Raw genomic sequence first — 18,822 nt, 5'->3', positions numbered from 1 at the left:
GTTTCTAACATAAATTACTGTGTTTGTTTACAAATGCCAGAAGTATCAGAAAAGAGAGAAAAGAAATAATTTCACTGACTGAGTTTATTCATTCCAAAATCATTGGAATAAGTGAAACATGGTTGAATGAATAGCCAGGAATAGAAATGAAAGGATACAGTATTTTTTTGCGAGGATAGAAAGAACAAAAAAGGCAGGTAGGAGTACTTCTGATGATGGCAAGTGAATTATATTCACATAAGGTATACATGAAAGATGGAAATAGTGGCAGTGGTTATGAGGCAGTGTGATGTAATGTGGAGTTGACAGGAAGACATATTTAGCTGAATGTTGCTATAGGCTAGGGAATGTGGAGGGTACTGATGAAGAAATGTATAAACAACTTGGATCAGTGAACAAAGCAAAGGTGATTATTATGGGAAATTTTAATTATGGCAGTATAGATTGGAATGAAGAGATAGCATTAGGGAGTAAGGAAAATGAATTTCTTGAAATCTTGAGGGTTAACTAGCTCAGGCAGCACATAAAGGAGAACATGCAAGGATTGAGAGTTTTAGATCTGACCATTTCATCAGAGGATGTAATGAATGATCATAAAGTTTTTACCTGGGTTGTGGCTAGCCTTATGCAGACTTTTGTGAGGAAGGGATATATGTTTAATAATAAGGCTAGTGATTATGACAGGAGACATCTTGGAGCTATAGCATGGAATGAGGAGTTGAGCAGTTGGGAACTGACAAAAAAATACATAACAGCATTAATGTGTGAATGTATTCCGAAAGCCAAAAGGTTGAATAAGGTAGGTGTAAAATTAATTAATGAGGGGCTAAAGCATGAAATCTGGAAGAAGATACTTTGGAGGCCATACAAGATGAATAATGGAAGTAATCAATTACATGATGAGTATAAAGAACAAAACCAGAAGTGTCACTCAGTTAGTTAGGAAAACAAAAGTGCAGTATGAGCAGAAATTGGTAAATCAGGGAAAGAAAAACCCTAGAGAGTTTTTTTAGATATGTGGCAATTAGAAGGAAGAATGATCATGGTAAGAAGATGTTAATGGATGAAAATGGAAGAATGGTATCTGCTACAGAAAACAATGATGAGGTATTCAGTGATCAATTTATAAGGGTGTTTCATCCTGATCAGGATGAAATCATGAGAAACATAAGTGTAGAGGACATAGGAGAGGATGGCTTAATTGTGAGTGTGCATGAGATGTTTGAGGAAATAAATAACCTTGATGTCAATAAGGTGATAGGATTTGTTGACATATCACCATGCATCTTAAGGGAATATTCCAGGTAATTGGTAGTGGTATTGGCATGTCTATTTGATAAGAGTCTGGAAACAGCACAGGCTCCAAGAGAGTGGAAGGAGGATAAAATTGTTTCGCTGCATAAAGGTGGTGATAAGGCTGTAGCTTAAAAGTATAGGCCAATCTGTATATCTGGAATTGTGGTGAAAGTACTGGAGATTTGGTGAGAAGTAGGATACAGAAATTGGTTGATAACAGCAGTATTCTGCATGGGTTTGTTAAATGGAGATTGTGTTTTACTAACTTATGTTCTATAACAAGGTGACAAATACCTTGGATGGAGGGGATACATATGCAGGGGTTGTACACGGATTTTGCAAAAGCTTTTGATAGACTGCCACATTACAAGCTAATGAATAATACCACATGACAAGCTATTAAAATTTATCTGTCAACGTATCGTTGACATTAGAAATAGCTCAGTTAAAAGAAATTATTAGGAAATCGACCAGGGAATTGGAAAAGGTGGAAAAACGTTTGACTAAACTTCAACAGGATAAGAAAAAGGATCAGAACAAGAACAGGCAGAAAAATACTGAACATGGTAATCAAATTATTAATAATAACAAGGTAAGTCAGTTAATATCTAAGAAAAAAGAAGTAATATGTCACGGTGACTCAATTTTAAAATTTGCACTTGCTAAGGGAGTCACAACTTCTAGTTTCCCAGGAGCGAAAATTAAAAACATAACAAACGTAATTGAAAACCAAAAAAGAAATGGTAGTTCTGGTAGTTACTAATAATTTAAGTGGTGACAAACATAGTATGAGAGAAGATATGAAAAGTCTGTTGGAAGAAACAAGAAAGAAATGTGAAAGAGTAAAAATTGTAGGATTACTACCTAGATATGATAGTACTGAGTTAAGAAGGAGAGTGAAAATAGCAAATGATTTCACACAGACTATGTAGAAGATATGGATGCAAGTTTTTAGATCTGTGGTGTGTGTTTGATGACAGAAAAGATTTGTATAAGAATAATGACCTGAACTTGAATTTATTTGGCATAAGACACCTCGAGAAATTAATTCTTGGTATGAGACCCAATGCAGAGGGTCAGGGAAACTAGATCATCAAGAAAAACAAGACCGTATAGATATACGACCATATCTAATTATAAGAATAGGCTAGGTTGTAATTTATTATGTCTATACACATATGCCAGGAGCATTAGAAACAAAGGGGTTTGTTGCTTTATTGAATATGATGTGGCTTAAGGTTGTTGGCATTAGTGAAACCTGGCTATCAGAATTAGATGTGGTAAGTCGAGTCGAGTGTAATGGATATACTATTTTTAGTAATGACAGAGGAGATAGGAGAGGAGGAGGAGGGGTGCTACCAATGATATCAGATGACTTAAGTCCAGTTAGGGTAAAAATAATTACAATGTCTCATGTAGCAGTTAGTTTGGGTGGTGTGAAGTGGAGATTAACAGAATGAAATACATGGTGGGGTGTTGCTACAGACCTGGTGGCTCAGTTATAGGGGACGAAGAAATGCATTCATAATTTAGCCTTTTGGGTACCAAGCGAATGATCATTATGGGTGATCTTGATTTTCCAAACATTGATTGGATAGACGAGAAATCTCATGATAAGAAAGAAGAGAAATTTATTGAATTGTTGCGAGACAACTTTCTCAAGCAGCATGTGAAAGAGGAACTCGAAGTCAAAGAGTGTAGGATTTTTTCATAGCATCAGAAGGGATTTCTGTCAAGAATATGGCTATTTTACCACCAATTGGTGACATTGATCATGCTGTTCTTTCTTGGGAAGTATATACTTGCATTGAAGCTCCAATTAAAACAGACTACATGCTGAACTACAAAGCTGGAAATTATGATCCACTTAGGAGAATACTATCTTTGGTCCCATGATATCAGTTACTGAATGGAAAAAATGTCAGCAATGCATGGGAATCTTTGAAAAAGTGCTTGAATGAGGGGGGTATCTCAATGTATCCCTATTGTTTGAAGAATAAATAGGTTGGGAGTGTAATGGATGTGCACCCTTATTAAGCAAGAGATCCACAAGAAGAAGATGATGTGGAAAGAATATTGTGAGAATAAGAATGAGAGAAGTTATGAAATTTTTAAGCTCAGGCCAGAAAAGTAGCAAGTATTGTGAGGAAAGCTAAAACAGAGTATGAAAAGAAATTGGCCATGCAAGCTAAAGGCAAGCCAAAAGAATTTTATCCTTATGCCACAAGCAAAAGAAACAATGAATGTGGAAGGATAACTTTATAGAATTCAGATGGTACGTGAATGGCAGAAGCTAAGGAGATTGTTCAGTTAATGAGTGCTCACTTTGCTAAAATATATCAACCAGGTGTATGTAGCATGGTGCACAGTGCTATTGCTATGTTGGATGAAGAGTTAGAAGTTCATGAAAATGAGGTTGGAGAGCTGTTGGATAATCTGGATAAGAATTTGTCAATAGGGACAGATGGAATATCAGCCCCTTTGCTAAAGGAATGTTCAGCTGAATTGGCTAGGCCTTTCACACGTTTTTTCACACATTTCTCAGCTCAGGAATGATACCACAGGAATGGAAGGAATGTATGATAGTTCCATTGCACAAGAGTGGTGCAAAAAACTGATGTGTCTAACTACTGACCTACTAGTATCTCTGGTGTGGTAGTGAAGATTTTAGAGAAGTTGATAAGAACTCACATACAGAAATGGGTAGACAAACATGCTATATACTCTGCAAGGAACAGCATGGGTATACTGAAGGAAAGTCAGCAATTTGCTCATATTTTATAACAATCTTATGGCCAGATTGGATAAAGGGAATGGATACACTATGATATTGTTGGATTTTTCTAAGGCATTTGATAGGATACCACATGAAAGGCTTTGCATAATTGGAGAATGTGGGATTGGAATATAAATGCTTGACTTGGATCAGGGGATGGCTGACAGACAGATATCAAAAATTGGTATGTGGGTGTGAATCTGCCAGATTTAAGGTGACCAGTGGTGTCCCTCAAGGTTCAGTTCTTTGGTTATTATTGTTCAAGCTATACATTAATGACATCAAGCAGGGTATATCATCAGATGTGCAATTGTTTGTTGATGATGCGAAGATAGGCAGGACAATCAGGGATGCTGCTGATATTCAGCAATTACAAAATGATTTGAATAGACTGGAAATATGAGCATATGAAAATGGCTGTCAGTTTATTATTATTATTATTATTATTATTATTATTATTCAGGCCTCCATGGAGACAAAAGACTCATCGTGGGAGGTCCTTCCTAAGAACATAAAGTCTGTCAAGACTCATCGAGGTGGAGATCCCCCCTAAGAAACACAAAGTCTATCATACCACTCCTTAAACTCATTGACCATTCTCACTCTCACTACTCCATCAGGCAATGCATTCCACGGTTCAACCACCCTCCACACAAAGAAACCACTCCTCACCCACTTGCTCACAGTTTTCTTTCGTAACTTTCAGGGATGGCCTCTTGTCATCACTCCTTCCTGCTGTTCAACCAAGCGAAAGAACTCCCCAGTGTCAACCCTGTAACCACCTCTCAACAGTTTAAAAGTCTCAATCATATCACCTCTCCTTCTTCTATACACCAAACTCTGCAGTCCACATTCCCTCAGCCGATCCTCATAACTATCCTTGTACAGTCCTGAAACCATCTTTGTCATCTGTCTTTGTATCCTTTCCACAGTTAATTTATCCCTTTCAAATCCTGGGGACCAAATCTGAGAACAATAGTCCAAGTGTGGTCTGATCAGAGACTTATACAATGGAATGATAACCCTCTTATCTCTGCAGGTCAGTGTCCTTCTCATAATTGCAGCAATCCTCTGTGTTACCTTCACCACCTTTGCAATATGTCCCCTAAACTTCAGGTTTCTATCAATCATCAACCCCAGATTTCTTGTCTCCCCTACTTCCTCCAGTATAACTCCTCCCATAGAGTATGCAGCATCCCATCGATGTTTCCAACCATCAAAGGTTAGAGTTTGTCCATAGGAGAAGGTAACAAGCTGTAAATTATGAAGAAATACAATTTTGCCACTACTTACAAACCTATCAACCAAATTTACAACTTGTTACCTTCTCCTAAGGACAAACTCTCACCTTTGATGTTGCCTGGCATTTATGAGATTCCGTGCTCATGCAAATTGTCTTACTTTGGACAGACAGGTAAGTCTGTTCAGAAACGCATCTCAGAACATCAAAACCAAATTCGTCGTTTTAAACCACAGAAATCTGGCCTCTCTCAACACGGAATTGAAAATCCAAACCATAGGATCCATTAGGAAAAGTCTAAACTTTTGCATAGATCTTTATATAAACATGAACATTTATACAAAGAAAGTTCTGAAGCCCTACTACACAGACCAAACTTAAACCGCAACGACGTTCTTACTATTCCTAAAGTATGGGAAATTGTCATACAAAATTGTATTAAATAATTTTTTTTTTTTTTACTTCTGTGACACATTACGCATGTTTAATGAGATTCTATTGTAATCATGCACCCTAACTGTATGTTATTCCTATTGTTGTTTTAAACTACTGTACTGATGATGTCCTAAGATACTTAGGATGAAATATTTACAATTAAATAATTTTCACTGTGGTTAATACGTGTGTTTCTTTTAATTATGATCACACCACATGTTTCGTCATTTTAAAAAAAAAACAAAAAAACTAGTGATATGTTTGCAGATGATGCAAACTTTTGGAGAGCAATATATAAGGCTTTGATCAGGCCTCATATGGATTTTAATAATAAATTTAGTTTAATCCTTTATCCAAGTGTGAGCAAACAAAGTTTGCACCTGAAAGTATCTTCAGGACTATTGTGCACAGATTTGGTCACTGGGTTTTCATGGTGACAAGGATATTTTGGAAAGGGTCCAAAGAAGATTCACAAAGGTGATCAGTAGTCTTTGGAATGTGGAGTACAAGGACAGATTGAGAAAATGTAAGTTATAAAGCATCGTGAATAGAGTAGCAGTAATACTAGTATCTGACCTCCATGGAGTCAAAGGACTCGTTGCAGCAGGTCTATACTCTAATGAGAAAAATAATCAAACTGTGCCTTAAGCCTGTTCATGGTTTCCTAATAACTCAGCACACTTTCAGACAATGAATTCCATTCACCAGTCACTCTCGATGCAAAGAATCTGCTTCTCACTCCCTTGCTTTTATACCTTTGTTATACAGCTTCCAGGCATGGCCTCTAGTTATACCCTTGCCTCCCTCTACTCTATGAAAAATCTTTTCCACATTAATCTTGTAAAAATCCTTCACTAACTTATATGTCTCAATTAGGAGCATATATTTCTGGTGTACTAGGTGTAGTACACAGCAAGGAATAGCAATATCACCGATATTATATTATAATCATGCAAAGCCAGGAAACCTAATGGTTTCCTGACTTCACATTATTCCTAAAATTAAACACAATGTATTAATGCTTCACTAAGAGGACACTTTTCAATGGATAAACATTGCATCACATTTGCATTAATACACCCTCTGTCCAAAAGGAAACCAAACGTTTCGAAAATAGAAGAAACTAGTGGTGCCACCTGTTGTATCCTTTTTGTTGTCAAAAGTGGCAATCTTCATTAGTGTTTTGTCAACTGTTTATGATATTTGTTTCATTAGAAGCCGAGTTATAATGCCAAGAGTGACAGTGTGTTTTGACGAATGGTCGGAAAATGAGTTTCAAACAGAGAGCTGCAATTGACTTTTGTGTTAAACTTGGTAAAAGTTTTACCGAAACGCATCAAATGCTTCAAAAAGCATACTGTGATGAATGCTTATCCTGTACTCAAATTTATAAGTAGTTTAAGTGATTTCAAAGTGGTCGTGAGATGCTCGAAGACGACGAAAAGCCGGGCCGTCCAAACACTGGACTGAGCAAAGTTAACATCCAAAAAAGTGCATGATTTCATCAAAGAAAACCCCGAAATCATCCATGAGACTGATTGAAGATGAATTGGGGGATTCCAAAATCAATGTGCACAGCAATTTGACCAAGAGTTTGGGCCTTTGTAAATTGAATTCGCGATTTGTTCCCCAAAAGTTGACAGACAAGCAAAAAATGTATCGAATTGAACACTGCAAGGACCTCATAAAACCTTGAAACGATCGTTACTGGTAATGAAACGTGGTGCTTTGAGTATGAGCCTGAAACAAAGTGCCAGAGTGCTGCTGAGTGGAGACCACCAGAAGAGGGACATCCAAAAAAAAAAAAGTCACTTGGAGAAGTCAAAAGTAAAGACAATGCTGATTTGTTTCTACAATTCCAAGGGCATTATCCACAAAGAATTCGTTCCACTTGGCCAAATGGTCAATGGTGAGTTTTATCTCGGAGTTTTGAAGTAATTGATAGCAAGAATTCGCCGCATACCGTACGGCATGAATATCATGATGCAGGCAGCTGGTCACTTTTGCATGATAATGCACCATTTCATCATTCGAACACTGTGAGACAGTTTTTGAGCAAAAATCAAACTACGATGTGTGTTGGATCACTCATCATATTCACCTGATTTAGCACCCTGTGACTTCTTTCTCTTCCTCCAACTTCATTTGCTGATGAAAGGAACACAATAAGACACCATTAAAAATGTTCAAGCAGCAGTAACCACGACCCTCAACAGTATCCCAAAATCCGATATAAAAATCTCATTTAACGAATTAATTGACCATGCCAAACACTGTATTGAAGCGGAGGGAGAGTATATTGATTGAAATAAATGATTTGAGTAATTATAATTGGCCTGTGTTTTATTTTCTATCAAAAGTTCGGTTTCTTTTTGGACAGAGGGTGTAGTCCAGGTGTGCATTCAAAAATACCAACACCTTGATGTACAGATGGCACAGCAGGTCAAATTCTTAGCGTTCCAGTGGTTTTAAACCACCCAGAAGGCAAGATATTGTGTGTGCTGAGACAATACCTCCCCCCCCCCCCCCCAAAAAAAAAAAAAAAAAAAAAAAACAGTGGCTATAATTGGTTGTTGTGTCAACCAATCCAACTGAACATTGTCATTTGTCGTGAGTTGCTGTTTTTGTTTTCTGAATTTCTTGTCTTCCATGTGTGAAGTTAATGAACTGACGAGTTTAGGACACAGATACAACAGACCAGTTTTTAATATATAATTTTCTATAAATTGTATATTAAAAACAAGTTATAAATAATTTATAACTTGTGTTTGCCTGTATTTACAATGGGAAACAGTGTTGACAATCTACTGAATGTCCTATTTCTGCAAGAGCTTCTTAGATTTTATGATTATAGTCAATAGAGGTTGGAACTTGTGTATTATTGATTTGGTTTTTGTACATGCATATTGTTTACATTTTTTCTTTGACTGGTTATGTATAGCTGTAACCTTTGCTGTGGCACAGCACGACCTTTGTTGTTTTTGTGCCAATAAACTATAAACCAACGAACCCACCCTGAAAACACAATACTCTTCATATTCTTTCCCCCTAACTATATAATTTTCTCTCAACCAGGTCTCATTGATGCCTATAATTTTTGGGCAAATCAAGCTGACCAATGCCCCAAACTCCTCTACTGTATTTCTAATATTTTTGATATTCTTGTACATACATTTCAACATCTTGTACCCACAATTACTCTTGTGTAATGTCATTACCAACTTATTCAAATTAAATTCCTGTGAAATCGCATTCAGCATTGCATAAATTGAGCAGGGAGACTAAAATTGAAAAGGTTGAGTGTAAGAGGGAGAAACTTAAGCAGTGATTGTATATTTGTTGATCCTTATTGACAGAATAAATTGCAGAATAGAGTGGATAAAAATCGGCATAGGACTATTGAAATTAGCGACATGTATATCAGTCAGTTCTAAAGCTGGTAGAAAAACTAAAGGGAATCTGCAATTTTTGTATACTAATGCAAGAAGCATTCAAAATAAGAGGGAAGAATTTTTGGCATTAGTCAGTGCAATCTCACCAAAAGTTGTATGCATTAGTGAAACTTGCCTGTCAGCAGAAGATGTGGTCACTGGAATTGAATGTGATGGGTACAGTATTTTCAGGAAGGATACAGATACAGAAGATAGAACGGCTGGAGGAGTACTGTTGATGATAGCTGATGAGTTGCAGCCAAAGAAAGTAGTATATCAAGATGATAGACATGTGAATGATAGTTCATTTGAGGCGGTCTGGTGTGAAATAGTGATCAACGCAACCAAATATAGAGTTGGTTGCTGCTGTAGGCCAGGAGGTACAAGGTGTGATATTGAATTCATGCATCATCAGCAAATTAGTGCAACGAGTGCAGGGTTAGTGATTATTATGGGGGATTTTAATTATGGTGATATCAATTGGAAGAAGGAAATATCACGTGGCAAAAAGGAAATGGAATTCATACATCTTATACGAGATAATTACTTGAAACAGCACATAACTGAAGGGACTCATGGTGTGAGAGTGTTGGAGTTGGTCATCGGTTCAGAGGATATATGCATGAGTAAGGTGTCCTCGTTACCTCCAATTGGTGAGAGCTATCATGTGGTATTGACTTGGGAGGTTGCAAAATTTGTGGATGTCTCTCTTAGGCAATTATAACAAGCTTCGGAGTGAGCTTGCAGCTGTCCCATGGCAGAACATATTGCATGGGAAAGATGTTAGAAGTGCATGGGATAAAATCAGCGGGTATCTGAGGAAGGCAATATCAGATGGTGTCCCCATGGTCAGAAAGACAAACGTGGTAGGCGTTAGATGGATGAGCAGTAGTATCAAGCTTAATCTGCAAAAAAAGAAAATGTTATGGAGAATTTATAAGGAGAAAGGCAATCAGTACACCCATGAGCGGTACAAGGCTCAAGCTAGGAAGGTTACCAGCATAGTAAGAAAAGCTAAATCAGATTATGAGAAAACCTTAGCCAAGGAGATCAAGGTAATCCTAAAGAGTTCTTCTGCTATGTGACAAGTAAAAGGAAGAATGACTTCGGAAGGATAACTTTAGTGAGTGCTGATGGTATTGAGGTTACAAATTCAGATGTAATAGTAGAGTTACTGAGCGATCAATTTTCAAAAGTCTATCACCCAAGTGAGGATATTTCTGTACCTGTAGCAATAACTAATGTGAGAAGTGAAGTTGAGAAATCAGAGGTACTTAGTATATTGCAATATTTAAATGCAAACACTGGTGTAAGTTTAGATTGAATATCAGCTCAGGTGTTGCATGAATGTGCAAAGGAATTGTCAGTACCTCTTACTTAGTTATTTAACTTAAGTTTGAACTCTGGTATGGTCCCTAGGGAGTGGAAGGAAGGCAAAGTAGTTCCTTTGCATAAAGGTGGCTCTAAAACTGCAGTAGTTAATTATAGACCAATCACCATCTTGGGAGTGGTGGTAAAAGTATTGGAAAAGTTGGTTAAAGACAAAATTCAAGAATGGGTGGATCAGGATATGATACTCTATAGGGGCCTACATGGTTTTGTTGAAGGTCGATCCTGCCTTAGCAATTTATTAACTTTTTATAATACATCTGAGTTGGACAAAGGAAATGGCTACACAGTGGTACTTTTGGATTTTGCTAAGACTTCTGACAGAATATCCCATGGAATTCTGTTGCACAAATTGGAGGAGATGGGGATGGATACTAAACTGGTGATATGGATGGGAGAATGGCTCAGCGAGAGATACCAGAAGGTGGTGTATGGAGGAGCAGAATCCAGGATGAGGCAGATGACCAGTGGTGTGCTTCAGGGCTCTGTGCTTGGGCCATTGTTGTTTAATTTGTACATAAATGATATAGGAAATGGCATGAGGTGAGATATTCAGTTATTTGCCGATGATGCAAAGTTGGGTAGTGGAACAAAAAATCAAGCTGATGTTGAGAGTTTGCAGGATGATTTAAATAAGCTGCTAAAATGGGCAAAAGGTAATGGATGTCAGTTCAATGTGGAAAAGTGTAAAGTTATGCATTTTGGGATTAAAAGATTACCAGCTGTGTACTACATTGATGGAACAGTACTCCAAGAGATTAATGAAGCTAGGGACTTAGGGATGTTGGTGGATAGGGAGATGAAGTTCAGAGGACACATTGCTAAGGTGTCCAAGATTGCACATAGGATTACTTGGTTATTGAGGAACACACTAACATCCAGAGATAAAGAGGTTATTATTCCTCTTTATAAAGCATTGATACTTTCACATTTGGGTTACTGTGCTCAAGTCTGGTCACCTGGATTCCTTGGAGATGATGAGGTTGTGGAGAGGGTTCAGAGGAGAATGACTAAGTTGTGAGTGATGTAAAAAATGCTCCTTACATTGATAGATTGAGTGCTTGTGGATTGCAGAGATTGGTTGATAGGCTGAGAAGAGTAGGATATGATAGAAACATTAAAATTACTAAAAGGTTTTTATAAGATTGATGCAGAGGAAATGTTTCAGCTGTGTGATAGTGATGGAAGAACAAGAAGTCAACCCTGGAAATTAAGGAAAAGTGTGGTTAACAAGGGTGTGAGAACGAGGTTTTTTTGTCTGGTGGGTAGTGAACGAGTGGAATGCATTGGCTGACTCAGTTGTGAGTTCTTTGTCTGTAAATGAATTCAAGAAGAGATATGATAGATATTGTTTTGATAGTTTGGGTCTCCCACGATGAGTCGACTGACTCCAGGGAGTCAGTATGACTCCGTAATAATAATAATAATAATAATAATCATTTCTGTACACATGCTCATTTATCCAAGCAGTGGCTAGACACTGCAGATATTAGGTGGGGGGGTTGCTTGATTTCATCCCCCTAATATCTGTAGTTTCCCTTGTTTTGTACTTCCAAATGCTCACTAAATAATACTTTCTCCAAACATCTAATTCCAAGACCATTTAAATGTAGTCTTTCAGGCATATATAAGTCCTTTCAACCATCAAATTCACTCCATACATCTTTAAATTGCACACTATTCCTTCTGTACAATCTTCTCATTGACTCATTATTACATGTCCCCACCACCCAGAGATATGTCCTGTAGTCCTGTAGCAGTTTCAGTCTCTCCTGAGGGAATGAATCTGAAAAGAAAAATAACAAACTGTGCATATTCTAAGACAGACCTACTACTGTGAGATGAAAACAATAGAGAGATTTCCTAATAGTAGTAGTAGTAATAATAGTAGTAATAGTAGTAGTAGTAATAATAGTAGTAATAGTAGTAGTATTAATAATCATAATTATTCATGCTTCAGTTCTTATTGTATCATCATATATCTTATTTATAACAGGCTTTAAGGGAGGCACATGCACAGTTTCAAGAATCATTGAGTTCAGCTCAAGCAGATTTTGAGGCTTTAGCAGCTCTTGATCAACAAATTAAAAGTTTTAATGTTGGAGCCAATCCTTACACTTGGTTTACTATGGAGGCATTAGAAGACACATGGCGTAATTTGCAAAAAATTATTCAGGTATGTTTTTAAGAGTTATTTGCTTGTGTATATGTTTTTTTTTAATCATTCTCATCATATGTCATTTTTCAGAGTTATAAGTGATGCATAGTAGACACTGTCTAATATTAAATGATTTACAACTCTTTGCAGCTACCTACTATTTTATCATTTATCTATACTGTAAATTCCTTTTAATGTTCACAGTATTATTGGAATGTTGATCTACTTCAATAATAATTGGAACCTGAATTGAGGATGCAAATAAACTTAAAAATGTTAAATTAAGTATGGTGAGTAGCCTGGTTATGTGACATATTCATTCCTGAGATCCTTGCTTATCATAATTCACATAAATAATAGCATTTTCCCATTCAAGTACATGTAAAGCATCGGCCTATTCTGTATAGTAATCTTTATATTAAAAGCAATATTAATTATCATTTTATATTAATAAAAATTTATTATTATAAATTTAATAAGCAACAATTTGCAAAAATCTTAGAACATGCTACAGTAAGCACAGCATACGCTTAACTATTTTTATTAATTTATACTAGTTAAACTGGAGGCCTGAAGTGGCTTGAAAAAGTTCCATGGTTCCTCTCTAGAGCAGTGTTTTCAGACTATGTGATAAATAGATTAAAAATACAAAAAGTATATAAAATTCTTAGCCCACCCACAGTACTAAATATATGTACTATAGATTTGCAAATAACCTTTTCTGAGTGAGAACAACACACATATATATATATATATATATATATATATATATATATGACTACTACTATTAACTCGGGGTTGGAATATGTTCATTTTTAATATTAACTGACTTAAAACCCGAGAATTATAACAAAATGAGATTTATTTGAAAACGCAACATGTTTCTTCGAGATTGACTTCATCAGGCGTTAAGAACATAGAAAGATATTAAAAGACACTGAAAATAACATTGAGACACTTTAAAGCTATACAATTATAAAGTTATAATATTCAACTGTGAATCACAGTTATTATGAACTTGAACTATAGTCCGTGTTAAAGTTCTATTGTTGTACAATTGTACGTGTGTGGAACCACGCGATCTCCAGTATCTGATAGTAGAGCTGAAAGAGTCAGGCAAATTATAGCTGAGATTATTGTTCATATGAAGCGGGTCCAAGGTGATTTCTTTTGACTCCACAATGCGGCGTTCCACCTCATCATGGCAAATGTGTAGGTTTGAAGTTGATGTCCAATTTATCTCATGTTGGCGGCTTTCGTTGTTCATGTTTATTGAAAACAGGACATGGCCCGACAGAGCAGTTGCTCTGGTTCTCTTATAAGCAATGTTTCTCTGGTCTCCTCGAGACGCAGTAGGATAGATTTCTTCGTTTGCCCATAGTAAGGCTTTCTGCACTCACATGTGACCTTGTATACACCTGGGAATTGTAGAAGGTTGTGAGATTGTTTATAGTTGTTGAAACGTGATCTTATTTTTGGCAGAGTCGAGAAGCACGTATGTATGTTAAACTTCTTTAGGATTCTACTCAGCTTTTTGGATAGTGTACTGATATATGGCAAGACGATATGACCTTTGGAGTCATCCTGTGTCTCTACTTTGCTACGTTGATGGTGGGATAATTGGTTGTTAATACTTTTTAAAGAGTAGCCATTGTTTTTAAAGGTCCATTTAAGATGTTGTAGTTCTTTTTTTAGTTCTTCTTCATCTGACAGTACAGATCTTGCACGATTCGCAAGAGTTGATATAATACCCAACTTTTGCGCTGGATGGTGATGTGAGGACGCATGCAAATATCTGTCCGTGTGTGTTGGCTTTCTAAATATAGAGACTTTTATTGATTCAGGCATCTTGGTCAGTTTAACATCTGGGAAACAGATGGAACTATTTTCTTCAATCTCCATGGTCAATTTTATATCCTGATGGAGGTTGTTTAAGTGGTTGAGAAACCAGTGAAGATTCTCAATACCATGCTTCCATATGAGGAAAATATCGTCCACATATCTAAGCCAAATTCTTGGTTTTAAACTAAAAGAGGAGATTGCCTTTTGTTCAAAATCCTCGAAAAAAATGTTGGCTAATACAGGAGAGAGGGGGCTTCCCATAGCTAATCCTTTGACCTGTTTATATAGTTTACCTTCGAATTCAAAATAGCCAGAGTTTACACAGTGAGATAGCAGAGAGAACATTTTATTTGAAATCTTGTTAAAGGTTATATGGTCTCCCTAAGGTACACAAAGAAAACTATCCACTGAGACCTATAGTAGACAGCATTGACTCACCCACATACAGGTTATCCAAATATCTGGCGTCATCGTTAAAAGCTTATGCGGGAAAATCTTCTTATATTAAAAACTCAACAGATTTTGTCTCTAAAATAAAGGACTTAAAACTAAAATCTTCTGACATCATGGTGAGCTTTGACATGGTAGCACTCTTTACCAACATTCCGACACAGGACGTTCTCCATATTTTAAACAACAAGATTTCAAATAAAATGTTCTCTCTGCTATCTCACTGTGTAAACTCTGGCTATTTTGAATTCGAAGGTAAACTATATAAACAGGTCAAAGGATTAGCTATGGGAAGCCCCCTCTCTCCTGTATTAGCCAACATTTTTTTCGAGGATTTTGAACAAAAGGCAATCTCCTCTTTTAGTTTAAAACCAAGAATTTGGCTTAGATATGTGGACGATATTTTCCTCATATGGAAGCATGATATTGAGAATCTTCACAGGTTTCTCAACCACTTAAACAACCTCCATCAGGATATAAAATTGACCATGGAGATTGAAGAGAATAGTTCCATCTGTTTCCTAGATGTTAAACTGACCAAGACGCCTGAATCAATAAAAGTCTCTATATTTAGAAAGCCAACACACACGGACAGATATTTGCATGCGTCCTCACATCACCATCCAGCGCAAAAGTTGGGTATTATATCAACTCTTGCGAATCGTGCAAGATCTGTACTGTCAGATGAAGAAGAACTAAAAAAAGAACTACAACATCTTAAATGGACCTTTAAAAACAATGGCTACTCTTTAAAAAGTATTAACAACCAATTATCCCACCGTCAACATAGCAACGTAGAGACACAGGATGACTCCAAAGGTCATATCGTCTTGCCATATATCAGTACACTATCCAAAAAGCTGAGTAGAATCCTAAAGAAGTTTAACTTACAAACGTGCTTCTCGACTCTGCCAAAAATAAGATCACGTTTCAACAACTATAAACAATCTAACAACCTTCTACAATTCCCAGGTGTATACAAGGTCACATGTGAGTGCAGAAAGCCTTACTATGGGCAAACGGAGAAATCTATCCTACTGCGTCTCGAGGAGCACCAGAGAGACATTGCTTATAAGAGAACCAGAGCAACTGCTATGTCGGGCCATGTCCTGTTTTCAATAAACATGAACAACGAAAGCCTCCAACATGAGATAAATTGGGCGTCAACTTCAAACCTACACATTTTCCATGATGAGGTGGAACGCCGCATTGTGGAGTCAAAAGAAATCACCTTGGACCCGCTTCATATGAACAATAATCTCAGCTATAATTTGCCTGACTCTTTCAGCTCTACTATCAGATACTGGAGATCGCGTGGTTCCACACACGTACAAGTGTACAACAATAGAACTTTAACACAGACTATAGCTCAAGTTCATAATAACTGTAATTCACAGTCGAATATTATAACTTTATAATTGTATAGCTTTAGAGTGTCTCAATGTTATCTTCAGTGTCTTTTAATATCTTTCTATGTTCTTAATGCCTGATGAAGTCAATCTCGACGAAACATGTTGCGTTTTCAAATAAATCTTATTTTGTTATAATTCTCGGGTTTTAAGTCAGTTAATATTAAAAATGAATATATATATATATATATATATATATATATATATATTTTTTTTTTTTTTTTTTAAATAGATATTTAATGACTTTAAACCAAGATAAAATATTAAGTTTTAATGAAAATGATACAACTAATTTCAGCCTTTCAGCCTTTTACAGCCTTCATCAGGTATCTACTAAAGATAGAACACAATAATAAAAATTGAAATTACAAAAAACTGAGAATTACAGGCAAAAATGCAATACATAATGGAGATAAAAACGTTGTATTTTTTTTTTAAGTTGTTCTGTACGCACCATTGTTTATTGCGTGCGTGCTTGTAAGTTCTCGTGAACACCAGTATAGAACAACTGCAGCATGGCTATCAGGGATGTTGTAATTTAGATTGCTGTTCAAATGTTCAGGATTAAGGAGGATTTACCTGGATTCCACAATTTTCCTTTCAAACTCATCACTGCAGCGAAAAATGTTTTCGGATTTATCCCAGCAAACTGAATGACTTTGTAGATCATCATGAGGATTGTTTGAGAAAAGAACATGACTGGATAGCGCAGATGCATGTAATCTTTTATAGGAGATGTCTCTCTTATGTTTTTCTATTAGTAGTTCAATAGATTTGTTAGTCTGTCCAAAATAAGGAGTATTACAATCGCACCATAATTTGTATACACCTGGATATTTTAGGTTGTGACGAACAGGCTTCGGATGGCTTATAAGAGAATGGATTTTAGGAAGTGTAGTGAAAAATGTCCTGATGTTGTATTTTTTAAGGACTTTAGCCAATTTATTGGAGACTGAACTAATGTATGGGATGGAGATACTACCTTTAAAATTAGTAGTTTCCGTAGTACACTGCTTAGGAGGATCCAGAAGAAATTTCTTAATCGTTTTTTCAGAATATCCATTTTGTTTAAAGATAAGAGAAAGGTGATTAATTTCTTTTTGGAGCTCATTTGGTTCATTTAAAAGAAAGCATGCTCTGTGTCCTAAGGTAAAAATAGTTCCAAGCTTTTGTGGTGGAAAGTGATGAGATTGACAGTGCAGATATCTATTAGTATGAGTGGGTTTTCTGTATATAGAGATTTTCAATCTATCAGAGCATTGTGTAAGAATTACATCCAGGAAAGGAAGGCAGTTATTTCGTTCTAGTTCGGCAGTGAATTTTATATTAGAATGCTGGTTGTTAAGATGATTAAGAAAATCCATGAGAGATGTGTGCCCGTGACTCCATATAATAAAAATTTCATCAACATAACGCCTCCAAAGTTTGGTGCTTTGGATAGAACAACTTAAAAAATAGAACATTTTTTATATCAATTATGTATTGCATTTTTGCCTGTGATTCTCAGTTTTTTGTAACTTCAATTTTTATTATTGTGTTCTACCTTTAGTGGATACCTGATGAAGGCTGTAAAAGGCTGAAACTAGTTGTATCATTTTCATTAAAACTTAATATTTTATCTCAGTGTAAAGTCATAGTCAGTTAAATTTTAATCTTATAAATGTATTCATCCTGAGTCAATCCTAATTGCAACAATATATATATATATATATATATTATTATTATTATTATTACATAACACCTCCAGGGAGTCCAAAGATTCATCAAGGGAGGGCACCTACCTTCATCATCTACACCAACACCATCTACTGCCGACCACCACCACTATTTTCACAGACAATCACAAACATCCATGCCCATGGTGGGATTCGAACCCGCAGCCTTTTGGGTGGAGAGTGGATACGCTATCCATTCGGCCAACCAGATCTTTAATGGATTTTTAGTCAGTTTATATAAAAAATGAATATATATATATATATATGACAAAATGATCATTGACTCGGTTAACATACATAGTTTTATGAAGAATTAAATGACTAGAACCAAGATTTAAGTAAAAAGGTTTTAATATAAACACACTACTAGTTTCGGCCTGTAACAGCTTTCTTCAGGTGACATTATAAAAGAAAAAACACTAAACATTGAGGGTTAAAAGACTATGAACAACATAGACAGTCTTTATACATAATTAGCATGAAAACGTTGTAGTTGTATTTGAAGCTGTTCTTTCGTTTGTTGCATTGTTGGGAGAGTGCGTGCTTGCTGCATCACGTGAACGCCAGTACATGATTACAGCTGAATGACTATCTGGGAGGTTGTAGCTTAAGTTGTTATTTAGATGAACAGGATTGAAGATGATTTCTCTAGATTCCACAATTTTTCTCTCTATTTCGTCA

The 18,822-nt window shown here is 36.2% G+C and overlaps 1 protein-coding gene across 3 annotated transcripts in view; it reads left to right on the top strand.

The window, feature by feature from the left end:
* Positions 1–18,822, top strand: part of LOC150103955 (spectrin alpha chain-like) — an 850,682-nt gene that overhangs the window by 714,496 nt on the left and 117,364 nt on the right. For all 3 annotated transcript variants that reach the window (XM_090397194.1, XM_090397195.1, XM_090397193.1), the window contains one exon: positions 12,564–12,743. In XM_090397194.1, coding sequence (XP_090253320.1) covers positions 12,564–12,743 — 180 coding nt within the window. The remainder of the gene's footprint in view (positions 1–12,563; positions 12,744–18,822) is intronic.

The sequence above is a fragment of the Typopeltis vanoorti genome, chromosome 8 (genome assembly GCF_054136105.1).
Source record: "Typopeltis vanoorti isolate ZY-2024b chromosome 8, IOZ_Tvanoo_1.0, whole genome shotgun sequence".
Classification (NCBI taxonomy): domain Eukaryota; kingdom Metazoa; phylum Arthropoda; class Arachnida; order Uropygi; family Thelyphonidae; genus Typopeltis; species Typopeltis vanoorti.
This window is presented reverse-complemented; position numbering and strand designations above follow the sequence as displayed.